This window comes from Hylaeus volcanicus, chromosome 4 (genome assembly GCF_026283585.1).
Source record: "Hylaeus volcanicus isolate JK05 chromosome 4, UHH_iyHylVolc1.0_haploid, whole genome shotgun sequence".
Taxonomy (NCBI): Eukaryota; Metazoa; Arthropoda; class Insecta; order Hymenoptera; family Colletidae; genus Hylaeus; species Hylaeus volcanicus.
Window position 1 is genome coordinate 30,285,159 of NC_071979.1, and position 14,640 is coordinate 30,299,798.

General features: G+C 29.4%; 3 protein-coding genes and 1 long non-coding RNA gene across 7 annotated transcripts in view; 2 read left to right on the forward strand and 2 right to left on the reverse strand.

Moving 5' to 3' along the window:
* Nucleotides 1-143: 143 nt before the first annotated feature.
* On the forward strand, nt 144-2,003 carry LOC128875813 (crossover junction endonuclease EME1). Its single transcript, XM_054121712.1, has 3 exons — nt 144-1,573; nt 1,634-1,687; nt 1,827-2,003. The coding sequence occupies exons 1-3, from the start codon at nt 281-283 to the stop codon at nt 1,935-1,937; spliced, it is 1,458 nt and encodes a 485-aa protein (XP_053977687.1). The 5' UTR covers nt 144-280; the 3' UTR covers nt 1,938-2,003.
* A 361-nt stretch (nt 2,004-2,364) lies between these two features.
* Nucleotides 2,365-11,747, reverse strand: LOC128875811 (exportin-7). 3 transcript variants are annotated; one of them, XM_054121709.1, is made up of 15 exons: nt 11,628-11,747; nt 10,058-10,295; nt 9,825-9,991; nt 9,528-9,752; nt 8,563-9,430; nt 8,185-8,470; nt 7,970-8,114; nt 7,736-7,883; nt 7,509-7,668; nt 6,994-7,396; nt 6,776-6,914; nt 5,340-5,417; nt 5,076-5,266; nt 4,868-4,995; nt 2,365-4,751 (listed from the first exon to the last, which is right to left on the reverse strand). In XM_054121709.1, the coding sequence occupies exons 1-15, from the start codon at nt 11,640-11,642 to the stop codon at nt 4,652-4,654; spliced, it is 3,291 nt and encodes a 1,096-aa protein (XP_053977684.1). In that variant the 5' UTR covers nt 11,643-11,747; the 3' UTR covers nt 2,365-4,651. The 3 variants fall into 3 exon arrangements, 2 of the variants coding, with proteins under 2 accessions (XP_053977684.1, XP_053977683.1); XM_054121708.1 differs by lacking the exon at nt 11,628-11,747 and having other exon boundaries at nt 6,752-6,914; nt 10,058-10,592; XR_008456886.1 differs by lacking the exons at nt 2,365-4,751; nt 4,868-4,995; nt 11,628-11,747 and having other exon boundaries at nt 5,222-5,266; nt 6,645-6,914; nt 10,058-10,605.
* A 302-nt stretch (nt 11,748-12,049) lies between these two features.
* LOC128875815 (uncharacterized) lies at nt 12,050-14,580 on the forward strand. The gene is made up of 2 exons (XR_008456887.1): nt 12,050-12,179; nt 12,299-14,580. It is a non-coding gene; the product is annotated as an uncharacterized LOC128875815 (long non-coding RNA).
* Nucleotides 13,729-14,640, reverse strand: part of LOC128875812 (beta-TrCP) — a 7,662-nt gene continuing 6,750 nt past the window's right edge. For both annotated transcript variants that reach the window (XM_054121711.1, XM_054121710.1), the window contains exon 9: nt 13,729-14,511. The gene's annotated coding sequence lies outside the window, so the exon portion shown is untranslated. The remainder of the gene's footprint in view (nt 14,512-14,640) is intronic.

Sequence of the window (14,640 nt, forward strand, 5' to 3'; positions counted from 1 at the left end):
ATTAGTGATGCTATCTAGCGGAAACAGTGGAAACTATTATCCCTACAGACTTGGGCGTTATCCCACCGATGGCGTCACTAATAGGTTCTAATGGCGGTACTAATAGGTTCTACATAGATCCATTCATTGGATGCAATCATACAATCAAGTTGGATGGACATGCACGGATGCACCTATTAGCGAAGTACTGAAGTACATATCGTTTAAACAAATTACGCAAAATACTGTTTACGTATATCAAAATTCGTTCTGAAAAATATGTAATACGTATTTCATAACAATGGCTGAAGTTATTATTTTAAGCGATTCGGACGAATCCGTTTTCTCTGTTGAAAATGATAGAGTACAGAATGTTAACGAGGTTAGAAAAAAATCGTCACTCGACTGTGATTCGGACGATTTTGAATTTCCTGCAGTAAAATTCTATCATGCCGCTGATTCAGATAAAAGGGTTGATTTAGAAAATAACATTAATGAAAGCTGTTCATTTAATATTCCATCTTGTAAGTTAAAAAAGGATCTTTTTGTCACCCGTGAGAATTCAAAAGAGTATAATGTTAAAAAAACTTTATATGGTGTGTCTGACTCGTATGATTTCACGCAAAATTTGAATGAACTGAACAAAAAGATAGAGAGTCAAAAGACTACTAAATTTGTAGCAAAGAAAAGTAAAAGTCAATTAATAGAGGAAAGATTAAAACGGCAGGAACAACTAATCAGAGAAAAAGCATTGAAAACAATTGCATCAAAGAAATCAAAAAGTATTCAACCTGGTGAATGTATGAAATTTATGGAAGTTGTTCTTGATAAAGGTATTGAAAATTTCGGTTTTATTACTGATATTACAAGTACACTGCTTGATGCTAATATAAAATATAGTATTAACAAAGAATTAATTTCAAACAGCATTACATGGAAAAGAAATATTGAAAACAGTTATATTAATGAAACCAATGAAATATGTACAGTAGTAAATATTGAAAAAGTCAATCAAATATTAGTACTTTGGAATTGGGATGAAGCTGTAACAAAAGTAGCAGATGGCAGCTTTTTTGGGAGTATTTCTAACATTAAAGCATCATTATCAAATTACAATATAATAATAGTCATTTTTGGTATAGAAGATTATTTTACATATAAAAACCAAACAAAGAATTCAACTAAAAATGGAGCAAAAAGTAAAACTCAAAAAACCAATACTAAAAGTAATTGTCAGTTTAAAAATTTCCCAGAAATATTGAGAGAGGATCTCGAAATGTGTCTTAATGAAATACAAATAATTAATAAATGTAGCAGTAGATTAATTAACAATTCTCGAGACTTAGCACTAATGGTGTATCAGTGTACAAAAGCTGTAGCAGAACAACCATATAAATTGGAGAAAAATACAAATTTGACAAGCAAATTCGATTGGTATGTGATGGGAGATAATAGAAATACAGTACATGTAGATAAAGATGGCAATGGATTAAAAAGATTGTGGCAACAACAACTTTGTCAATTTAATTTAAGTAGTCTTGAAATTGCAGAAGCAATTTGTTCCGTGTATCCATGTCCTGTAGATTTGATGCAAGTGAGTAATAAACACAGCTCAATCAGATTCTCTGTGCTATCCTTTCAATTTCTTTTTCAGGCATACAAGAATTGTACATACGACGAAGGAATAAACCTTTTGAGAGACATTTTGGTAAATAATATAACAATCAGAATTTCTTACAAAATATAAAGAAAATTATATAAAATAATGTTTTAAAATGATAAAAATGAAGTTTTTTATTAATATATTTTTACTTACATTTCACAAACATATTTCGTATGTTTCACAGATTAGAAGAGCAGCCGGGCCTCTTACAACAACGCGTAAAGTTGGTCCCGAATTAAGTAAAAAGATGTATACAATGTTCACATCCAAAGATGGTGAAAGATTATTAAGTTAAATATATATATTTATTTATGTAATAAAGTTTGATAAGATTACTAATAAAAATTTTATAGAAATGCAATGATGTTTTTTTTTTACTATTTCTTTCTACTTATTGAATCATGTAATCAAATGCAAAAGTTATAATGAACTCGTATATTTTGTGTAATTTTCTGCGCATTTCACGAATATAAAAAAAGTAGGTAATTATTCGTATCTATACGTTACACAACGAATGATATTAAAACTAAGTAAAAGCTTTAATCGTTTCTCATATATATTAGTCATTCTAAAACTCTAGCGCATAATTTGACTAAACGATGAACACAAACATAGATGTGAAAACAAATGTGTCTTACTATTAAATACATATATAGATGAACATACTATTTTAATAATTAGTCTAATTCTGCGCTAGATATTTTTTGACACCTTATACAATATGAAATGTAACATTTTTACTATACCAAAAGTATATACAATACAATTGTTTACAGTAGATATTTAACTGTGACAGTCGGTTAATAAATGTAATTTTCTAACATTTTTACAAATATTTATTAAATGTAAAGTGCCTAAAAATTTGTTATAAAAAAAAAGACATCTGTCGCTTTCTAGCAACAACTTCTCTCTACTATTTTACAGTAAAAAAACATATAAATGAGTAGATGCAATCTAAATGATGTTTTATGTAAAAACAAAAAAACAGTATATGTCCTACCAAACTATTAACTGTGTACAAACTAATATTACAGAGAACTCTCATGTGAACTTTTTACATGTACTCTTCGTGTACTCATGTCTCACTGCTTAATGTTGTAATTAACCTTACGAAGAAATTTTGTAATAAACAATGTAATCGAATTAACAAATCCTCAATAGTAATGTTCAAATAAACCATAAATTTGTATAAAGATACAAAGTGACAACTACTGATGCATTTGAAGAAAAATAGATCTGGCAGTACTCTTTGTTATAAAATTAACAATGGCTTTTTCGACTTTAAAATGTATTCTGAAATTATCATACAATCTGATTGCTACAAAAGAAATGTTATCCAAGTATAAAAAACTATACACAATGAAATCAATTTTAATTAAATTCGACTTTATATTGAAAATCTAGTTTCCAAAGTTACAAAAAACATCGAAATACTTTTATTCATAGTACAAAATATAATATCAATAAAAAATTGTTAACCTTCTACTGTTAACATGCATTTTACAATGAGAAAATAAATATAGAACAAAACAACAATACAAGCAAGAAGAATGGAATTATAAATAAAAAATGAAAACTACTTATATACGTTTATCATGATTGTTATAGTCACTTGTAAAATAACTTTATTGGCCTTTGTATAATGAAAATGTATTTATTCTTGAAATTCACATTTGTTTGCCAATAATATACATTATTCATAACCTTAATACAAAAAATTAAGTTGTTGAAAAATATGTAGCCATTTATAATTTACAGAAGTGCAATGAATTGTAATTTTAAAACTCCGTACCGTACTTTGCATTGCATAAATAGATACAAGAAAATTACAATATGCATGTTAACAGTCAGGTGACTATAGTTTTTTGCAACATATGTTTAATACAGATTTTGTTTGAATAAAATATTATCAATGACACTTATAATTACGTAATAATAGTAACAAAATACATTTGTAAGGGAATTTTCGCAGTCATCAATGTAATAACGACTCCTATGGTATGGTATTATGAATGCTTCACTCGTTAACATAAAGACTTAAGTAGTTCAGTTTCTCAAATAATTGATACGTTAATACTTCTCTTTATAGTGACTCCATCAATTTTGTACCATTATCGTTAAAAATTGTTCATACAATTGTGACATATATATTTCATAATAAAAAATATTTAAATAATGAATACGTTTAAATAAATGGAAGTCTGCTGCATGTAAAAGTAATATGGAACAAAATGTATGATAGTAATTCATATAGTTGGCTTCCTATTCTATACTACATCTTCCAATATTATTTAATAAGTAAAACGATATGATATTTATTTAAAGTAAAGTGTAAATATAATGAACAATATGTATAAAAGCTGATTCTTGGCACTGGAAATTAAAAAAATGCGTGCTGAAAGGCATACATATATCTTTTATATTAATAGTGAGGTAAAAGTATTAATCATAGATTCATAATATTTTAATCACTTTCAGAAAGTAATGTGCATTCAACACAAATTTATCTATGAAAAATGTATCAATGTATACGAACTGTGGATCTACAAAATGTAATATATTTATTGCCAATCATTGTAGGTAATATACGTGCAAGAATAAACATGTTCCATTATCGTATTATATCAAAGTGGTAGGAGTATAAAGGTAATAAAAAGGATCTATTTCTTCCTGTCTATAAATTTAGGATAAAGTGCATATACTTACGTTAATATTAAAATTATAGATATACTACATATGTGCTTAAAAAATGAATGAGTTTTGTTACGCTAAAATTTGAAATGATTACATAGATCAAAAGAATTTGGAAAACAAAGTAAGGTTATGAGAGAATAGGAAGCCAAACAATGTTTCTATAAAACAACTGTACTTAATTTATTATCTTTATACTCATCTAAAACCATAATTTTAAATCCACCATAATTTATAGTTTCACTCACACACACATTCAAGCATTTGGCAGGCAAGAACCTAGAAGAATCTAATAGAAAGAGAGCGATATCGCTACAATCATATAGTCATCATATCATAGACAGCGTTTGTAGACGTATAAGGTCCTTTCAAAGTATCATTTATATCTTTTATAAGCATTGACAAATTTTGTGTAAACCTAAAATGAAAGAAATATGTAAACATATAGATACTATTCTTATACATATTTTTCTTGAAGAATGGCAGTTTGTTATCCATCGAACCACTTTTACTCCTGTGTTCGTTCTTTCTTACCTATCTCTATTCCTTGAAAGTAAATTTCTTTCAATTCCTTCCATTAAATTTTCAAACCACTGTGCCATTGTTGCCTGCTTATCAACTGGTTGACTTCTAATAATATTTTCTCGCAATTGATTAAAATACTGAAATCATAATTTTTTTTTTACAAAATCACTAGTATATTTTTTACAGAATGTTAGATGAAAAATTAATTTACACTCACATCTTCGTTTAAAAGAATTAATCCCAAGAGCGGACGTGACATACTCCATTGATTTCTACAATCTTCAAACATTATCACATTTAAAACGGTACTTAATATTTGTTGAAGAATCTCAGGATGTTGTTTTAAAACTTGTAAGAATAAATCTCCTCCTCCCGGAACTACAGCATTTTTCCTTCTTGCATAGCCTCCTGATAAAAAGGGTATATGTTATACACATAATATATACATATGTGTAATAACCACTAGTGTTATAAGTTATACCTTTTGGATACAGTTGTTTAAATAAATATGTCACAATATGATCAAGTGTCGCACAGCAACCAGTACAAACCATTGTATCTGTAAAGAAATTTCTTTATTCTTATTTCATATTCTGTATGCAACAGAAATCAAATGACACAAATAATCATACAAGAGTAATTCATAAAATAAAACTTTAAAGTCACATGCAAACATTATCAGGACAATTAACGTGAAATTTAATATAGGAACCTACCTTTTAAATGTGTGATTTGAAAACTATGTGTTTACTTCATACGATAATCGTACAGTTTTTTAAATATATTTTTATTTGAAAACAAAGAAAATTCGAAATGTTCAACATTAATCAATGAAACAGAAAATGAAAAATAAAATCATTTATAACTACTTCGTTTAAGTGACAAATAAAATAAAATAAAATAAAATGAAATGAAATGAAATGAAACTATCGGTATTTTACATACACGTCAAAATAGGCTGTAAATTGTTTAGCACATTGAATGTCAATTGGAAAATAAAGCATAAATAATGAAAAACAAACAATATTAATACATCATGCATATGATAATTAGTAAATTAAGAACTTATAACTGTAAAGATTCATACATTTTAGTAGCATGCCAGCTGTGCGGCTGACTATGTGTGCTAGATCCATTATATAATTCAACTTTAAAGGTATAAAGAATTTGAATGTTTAATATAATATTATTCTAAAAACACGAATAAAGGTTTTGAAAAAGCATTACAGTAATAAAAAATAGGGTTTTGATTCTACAAACTCCAATCCTCTTATTGCCTATTATAACACCATAATGTTTCAATCATTCTCTTTATATGCATGAAGGTGAATTACTCAGCATACACAAGTATTATTATATGTTTCAAACTATGGCAATAACTAATACCTAGAGGCAGGTTTACATTCCAAGCAACAACGCAAAAGGCAAATGAACATAAAAAAATGAAATGTCCTTATTAACTAGTCTTTTTGTTGATATCTTCGAATAATAAATTCTTTACTGCCCAAAACTTTATGTGACATTTTATATAAAGTTAACAGAGTAAACAACCGGTAATTATAAAATCATTAAAAAAATTGTCCCATTAACCATACATGCGCAATACGAAACAATTATTTTTGTTTGTTCAGGTACAATTTGAGTAGAAATATATCTGAAAACTTGTAAACGCCAAATAGTATCAATATTGAATTCATTACAAATGACTTTTCAACGGTTTAATTGTAATCAAATATTCATAGCTTTTCCAATGTTTTAAAAACATAACAAAATATTTGACGAATACCTTTCTATTTTAAGTAGAAATTGGCCTAAATGATTTGAGACTAACAGCCCCAAGGCATGGCATAGAGGATAAGAGACTCATAATAAGATAGAATCAGCCGCACAGACCTGTATAGGAGTCTTTTTGCGCACCTAGTGCTGTAAGGCCTTCACTGATGCTTGATAGAATGTACAAGAAAACTCTGGGTTCTAGGGTGGAGAGGAAAACCATATGATCCTGTGCCAAGCTCTCTAGTAACACGTAATACGTCGTAGATAACTTTGGGTAATCCTATCAAGAACAACAAGAATGTGTTAGCAAATTTTCCTTGTGTTTATAAACGCAATTTTTATCTAAATCAAATACATACCAATAAATCACGTAGTGGTATACTAAGAAGTAATTTTACAAATGTATTAAGCGCATTATCTAGTGCCTCGTCACCGTACAATCTGAACGCTCCAAAATTCACGTAACTTCCACATAAAGCTGCTTTTAACATACTGAAGCATATACTTATTCCTTTGAGTTTTAAAGGGTAAATTTGATCTTTTGGAACTTCAACATTCAATATACGATTACCATAACTACATATCACTTTACTAGCTTCACGAAATAATAAAATTCCGTTTGGAGAAGATGCATCGAACTGTAATCGTTGACTTCTATTTTGTACTAATTCAGCAAATAATTTTAGGACGGGAGTTGTAACTTCTGGTTCATAATGCCATAATTCCACAGCATGTAATAAAATCGGTGTGTAGTTTGGATATCTATAGATGGATTAAGGTAACGTATGATTAAACACTTGAGTAAGTAATACTATATCATATTATCAATCATCAATCATGCATTGATCGAATCGTGTCTTTAATGAAAGGATACATCCAGTCAAAGAGCATCATGTATGACGTTGACGTATTAAATGCATAAGCTAAACCTCTCAAATCTCTCGCTAAGCCGATTAATGCTTTTTTCGCTTCTTCTGCTGCAAAAAGTGAAGGATCAGCAGCACCCATTAATTGCCCCAAACTTTCTAATGCACCTAGAAATAAACGATATAAAGATAAGTATTAAGTAAATGTAATGCTATACTTCTGTATATAAATTACCTGTTAGGGGTAACATAAAAGTGTGAAACCTTTCCTCGTCTTCTCCTAAATCTACCATTAATAATCTACCCAAGGATGTATAGAACATCGATCTACAACGCATTTCTGTTACAGGAACATTGTTTCCCAAAAATGGAAAGTGCTCTCCCTATTAATAAAAAGGAGCATGTACAGCTATTGTACCTAACGTTTTTTGTACGGAACAATTGTAAATGCATAGTTATTTGTACATACTGTGTGATTGTTGAGCATAAATTGTACTTCTTCTAATTTTACAAGTTTACGAACACAGCTATAACCCACAGACAGATCATTTAATAACTGTAATGTTTTTGAAATAATCTGTTCGCTACGGCCCCAATATTTTAAATTTGTTATTCTGCAAATAAATCATTAAAGGTGAATCATTAAAGGTTAATTGATATTTTCGTATGTTCCGCTACACTTACATTTTTCGGATCAGAATACCGAGTATCATAGATTCGTCATTCACGCCCAAAACATCCGATAGTCTTCTATATACTTTAGGATTTTTTTGAACTTGTTCACCTACATATATCTTACGAAATTGTTCAAAGAAGCTCAACATTGCTAACTCCAATTTTTCACAGCCACCTTGTGCAAGTCTTGAGTCAGTCAAATTCATTAACTGAAGTACTCTGCAGACCAATTCACCATCCATCGCATCGTACTCTTCGTTATTGTTAAACGTTACTTTTCCACCAATGGCACCACCTTATTTTTCAAATATTATACATTTGTCTCATTACGTATATCTTGTTTTATTTATATTTGTTGTGTTTAATAGTTTACAATTATTTTCTTACCTATAATGTACACAAGCCATGTGAGTTGTCCCTCTCGTATAGTGATTTCCATTTGTTGAGTTGGAGATGCTGTACGTGTCAGTGATTCTTGATACGTTCTAGCAGCTTGATCAAACAGTTGTATTAACAAGGTGTACGTCTTTTGATAATCACACCTTCCGATTATCGATATTTGGTCCAGCTGCTGCTGTACCACTCCTAAATCATCGAGTGGGTCTTCCAAATGTTCCCTAACTATTACTGCAACTGATTCAAATCTTGAAGTAATGTAGGCATTTACAACTTCTGGTGTGTATATATCCAATAAATGCCGATCTCCTGCTTTTACATATGGAATAGATGACACCATTTTCTGCCATAGCGTTAAAAGATAATGTAAACTATTCGGTGAAAATTGCCATATTCGTAAACTTTGAACTGTAAATTTTGCAATCAACTGTATATCTTCTGGATAATTGTCAAGCGAAATCAATTCTCCAAGTTGAAAATTACTTTTTAACCTTAATAGTAATCTACAAAATTCATGGTAGTTTCCTGGATTGCTTAGACCCCTCGGATTTTGTATTATGTTTGTCACACCGTTAATTAAGTGTTTTAGAAATTGTGCTCTTTCTGGATTTGAAAATAAACTTCTTCTGACAGATGCTATTTGGACCAAACACGAGAGGGCCAAAGGTGACAATGAGTTGGGTAGATTATGATATAGGTCAAAGAAAAGTTTTAACGATGTAGAATCCAGAAATATAGGTCTCCAGTTGTTTGGAATTTGTATCGCACAGAGATCATCGCTTTCATCCGTTGATGTTCCAACAAAGTCGAATGTTAAACAATTTTGTGCCAGTTTTAGAAGCTGTCTGATCAGACCATGCTAAATTAAACAATAAATAAGAAAATCGAAATGTCATATGATCATATATAAAACATTAAATTTTTTGTAAGAACAGCACAAAAAAGAAAAGACATACTTGTGCTTCATCGGTAAAATTTAAATTTTTACAATTCTCGCATGCAGTACTCAATAAAGTACACGATAATTTAAATATTTCAAATAGCTGTGTATCTCTGAAGCTACTGGCAATTTTTCTATGTTTTGTGAGAGACCTATTTGCGTCAACATCCGATACTTGATTCATTTCACAAGTCAATTCAGAAAGTAACTGGACTCCTATCATACAGTGTTCCACTGATCCCTGTATTATATTAAAATATCGAATTATCAAAAATATTTTATAAAATTAAAATATAAAAAAATTATATCGCACCTGAAGAAATTTTGCTACATCACTGACCACATTTCTAAAAGCAAATTCATCTTTATCAGAATCAAACCAACCAAGCTTAGATATCCTAGCAAATAATGTGACCAAAGCTTGTATCACAAAATTTGGTAATTTTGGTTGAGTTGCCAAATAGTTGAGAACGTAATTTCCTAAAACGAAAATACAGAAATTAACTTTAAATAAATTATTTTATAATATTTATCCAATATACTCACGTATGTCAAGCCGTTGTTGTAATCTGAGTCCTGCAGAACGTGAAATCAATTTTGTCAATGTAGTGGCTGCTAATAATTGAGCATAAGCAGAATCTCCTCGATCGAGTAGCAGCTGGCACTTTGTAAGTGTATCTGGTGCATTTTGAAAAGCAACAAGTGCTTTTTCAGCTTCTGCACGATGCGCAGAATCTTGTGATTCGTACAACTGCTTGCATAGCAACTCCAGCTGCCGTACTTCCTGTATGTGATCCATTCTTAGTGACACAATTCAAACATATACCACGATATTTCCATTTAGGTATTTCAAGTCTATAAGCTTCAAAACCATCGCTTCACTTTTCAGAATCTTTGAAAATTTTTATTTTCTATTATATTTAACATTAAAAAATGTATATTTTTTAAATAGTCTTTGGATTATAACAAATAAACAATTTTAAAATTATACTTTTTATTTATAATTTCTTTTCTTTTAACGAACAATATTTTTTTCAAATATAATTGTTGTATAGAGTAAAAAGTATGAAATACTAAACTCTATAGAAGAATGTATATTTTAAAAAAAAAAACAAAACTATAATGATCGATAGAGAGAAAATTTAGTTTGTACAAACTATTTTAAAGTAATATCTGTGACATGTAAACTAATATAAGCAAGTAACGAAAATCACAGTCTTTTCTATTAAATACATTAAATTTTAGTAACATTAATCGTTTCATTTTATGAATTCTTTTAAACTTTGTCTTTTTTAATCGATAAACGAAATACAAACAATATTATAATAATGCTTTTTTAATGTTCAACACGTAGGAACAGAATATTAATTTATTTTCTTAGAATTTAAATGATATTTTGAGGTTACGAGATTTACATTTTGTAACTATTAATCAAGTGAATTTCAAACGATCAGGAAAACGGTTTGAAAAAATCGTAAAGTGTTTTAATTTGTTTTCAATTAAACCGAAATAAGACACCGTTAAATTATAAGAAAGTTTGAATGTACCGAATGTCAGATAAACAATGATCTAACGTATTGAAGTAGCAGAGAAAACATCTTAGTTTACGTTGCAAAATAAGAGTATCGGATAGGTTATGCCGTATTTTTTAATAGTAATTTTAAGTTACTTTTTTAAATTACAATGTTTAAATATAAAATTCACGCTGTAGATGATATTTCCATCCATTAATTATCTTTAGAAACTTGGAAACTGTATCTACACAATACTATTCACGAAAACAAGGTTAAAGTCTCGCACATCGGCAACACGGTTTCGTCCATATAATAAAATGTCATTTAATCAGTGGGCCGAGAAATTTGTCAGTTCGTGATTGCATTTTCATTGACAGCGCGACAAAATAATAATCACTGTAGTCCGGCAACAAACAGTGCAATAGCTTCGAAGAATATTCAAGTGTTTCCCAACAGCAAAACGTTCGGGACACACGTCAATACCACACAAATCGGAACCGATTTACCACCGGCTGACTTGATGCACGGTTTTCGAAATCACTTCGTTGTAAATAACTTCGTCGCGTTTCGAGGTTTGCACATTATTTTGATCGGCAACTCACCTGTTCGTCCGCCATTTTCGCAGCTTCGTATTATCTACAATGAAGGCAGGATCACATGCTTTAATCTTGACTGATACAACATGTATATATGTATGTAGAAGCGACCAAGCGACGTTTACTAACGTTGGAACTTGGAAGTGGTTGGAAGCATCGGCAACGCCACCTTTAATGTTTAATATCGGGAAATGGAAGAAAAAAATGATAATCACATGCCATTTATCGCGCGTACATAAAAGAAAAATTAAGTCGTGTCTTCACTAAGTTAATCAACAAAGTACTCCAAAGTACTTAACATTCAGTAATCCAATACTCTGTGATGCGATGTAATGATGTTTCCACCCAAACGATCGCAGATTGTCTGCATTTTCTGTTAGCTACTCGATCGTTTGAGTTGGACCTGGTACCTGGTACCGTCGTCAGGTCCGTCACTTACCATCACCCAAACTCTGCTACTCTGTGGTTGGGTTGCACAATGTCGTATTATAATTAACCGTGAAAATTGGTGCAAGTATTCGAACATTCGTTATTAAAAACACTTAACGGGCAAGATACGTGAGTTATATCGAAATGTTTTAAATATTATTACGAATACTGCATAAGCTTTTGTTATGTGTACAAATTTGTTGAACATGAAATTAATGTAAACTTCGTATGTTTGGAAAATGTTTCAGAAACTGGATTCGTTGTTACGAATGACTATTTTTAAAATTTTTTGTCTAATTTAAAAATTTTTTATTATCTTGTATTCATTTTATATATGTAATTGCATTGTTAGACTTTTAAAGGTATTAAATTAAAGGGATAACGACAGATATTTTATTCTATTAAAAGTTTCCAATCTTGTTGCATAGGTATTGTATTTCGAATATAGCTTTTCCACAGCCTTTGTATCAATTTTATGTAATTAATTTCATACATGAAACTTTGTGTTATTTCTAATAATAGACATCACAATGTTCTCTTAAAGATATTTCTGTCGTACTACTATTTTCAATAAATGTAACAACCAAGTTACAATTAAGATGCACCACTTGTTGCAAAATTTTAAAAATGAATAGAATATTATGAATCTTTCAATTACCATGTTGTGTACTTTGTATTCAGAAATATTTGTCTCAATCATTGATCTCAAGTAGAATATTCTGTGCAATGAAAATTTTGTATCTCTAAAATAATGCAATTATTAACTCAAGTGTTTTAAGACCCCAATCTAAATAAAGTATATGTATGCATTTATACACAGCTGTAATGTAATGGAGTATGGTGCTTATAAAGAATATGGTAATACCTGCTATGATTATTATTATGCTATTCTCTTTGTTAAAGTTTTTTATGAATCCGGAACACATTGCATACTACAAAAGTATAGCTTGCACTAAAGTTCCTTATATACATATCTTAAAATTACAGAAAATTTCTCATGATATTGTTCTAGCATAAAAATCACAATTTTTTGTACCCAATTTGACTACATGCAGTTCACAATTTTTCATCATTTTTTTTGCCTTTAATGTAAAAATTGTTATAATAGAAGAATAATGTACTACTTAAAGCTAATTGTTACTCATGTTATGTCAAAGTGAAGTAACTTCACGTTTTATCAGTAATAGTTCATTTCTTTCCCTTGTTTTAGCACGTAGTCACATTTTAATTTTATTGCAAAATCTATATTGTATAAAATTTAAAATACATGCATGAAAATAAAAATCAGGAATTACATACTCGTAAGTTTGCTTCGTACTTTTTAATAAGATAAATCTATTCGTATCATTTTCATATTATTTCTTAAGATATATTTTCATATATCTTAAAAAGGTACTATACTTTGACAATTCTGAGAATTTATGACGTGTTCGGTTTACTACATTCTTAATAAATGCATGACAATTTTAGAAAATGACATTTACATTTTAACGTATATTGTATTGTTTAAGACATGCTTATAATTTATATATATTTTTTAAATGTGACTAACCAAAAACAAAAATTGAAAAATATGATCTATCTGAGATCATCAGTCAAAAGATAATTTGTTTATAGCAGCTAAGATTATTTCTGAGTTACTATATTGCTTTTGTATGAATTAATATTTACACCTTGGTATAATGAAAATTTATATTTTAAATGCAAATGGTATTGTACCAATGACTGTGTACAGGTAGTTAGCTTTTCATGTATTTTTCAGTATATAATATGAATCTCGCAAATTTAATGTCTATGGAAATTGCTATATATTCGATTAACGGCTGTACATCTATAATGTTAAACATGGGTATATCGATTCACATTAGCTAGATTTCGAAGATAATGAAACATGATCCTCGCACATATCGATATCGACATTTTATCATTCACATTCACGCAGAATATGTACTTCAATCAAACGACATTTTACAATCATCTTACCATAAATTAATTACAGAAACAAGTTATTAATTTACTATAATACAGCTAACATCTTATTAAGTGTATCCAGCCTCCCTAAAAATGTTTTTATTTTCTTCACGTATTGTAAGTCTTTCTGTTTATAGTAGGAAAGTGGTCAACTTCTATCATGTCATAGAGCGTAGAAGAATTCCAGATATGGCCAAAGCAGACAATTATTTACATCCATGGGATGTATTTACATGGTTTTAATATACTGTTCGTTATTAAACGCAGTGCGTCAAGCGCATATAAATTAATTTATAGTTTTATGTGTCACTCCATATATCCTATTTTAGAGAATTACTTTTGCTTTTCACAGCAAATAATAAACAAAAGTCAATGACCATGTCTTTTGAGATTCTGTATCTGTCTAGGCGCAGCTCACACTGGACACTGATTCTTCATTCTTTGTGTACACTATTGTGAACACATTTAAACTCACTCACTAACCACTTGTCTGAAATTAAACAGACAGATTAATTTAACATATTTCCACACATTTCCTATGAGGTACAATATATATATATATAAAAAGAAAGAAGAAAGAAAGAAAGAAGAAAGAAAGAAAGAAGAAAGAAAGAAAGAA

What these genes read in the sequence shown, in the direction of transcription:
- LOC128875813 (XM_054121712.1), top strand. Translation starts at nt 281, where the DNA reads ATGGCTGAAGTTATTATTTTAAGCGATTCGGACGAATCCGTTTTCTCT. An exon ending in GTCCTGTAGATTTGATGCAA is followed by an intron (nt 1,574 to 1,633) that starts GTGAGTAATAAA and finishes TTTCTTTTTCAG; the next exon opens with GCATACAAGAATTGTACATA. An exon ending in ACCTTTTGAGAGACATTTTG is followed by an intron (nt 1,688 to 1,826) that starts GTAAATAATATA and finishes TATGTTTCACAG; the next exon opens with ATTAGAAGAGCAGCCGGGCC.
- LOC128875811 (XM_054121708.1), bottom strand. Translation starts at nt 10,310, where the DNA reads ATGGATCACATACAGGAAGTACGGCAGCTGGAGTTGCTATGCAAGCAG. An exon ending in ACAACAACGGCTTGACATAC is followed by an intron (nt 9,992 to 10,057) that starts GTGAGTATATTG and finishes TTTTCGTTTTAG; the next exon opens with GAAATTACGTTCTCAACTAT. An exon ending in ATTTTACCGATGAAGCACAA is followed by an intron (nt 9,431 to 9,527) that starts GTATGTCTTTTC and finishes TGTTTAATTTAG; the next exon opens with CATGGTCTGATCAGACAGCT.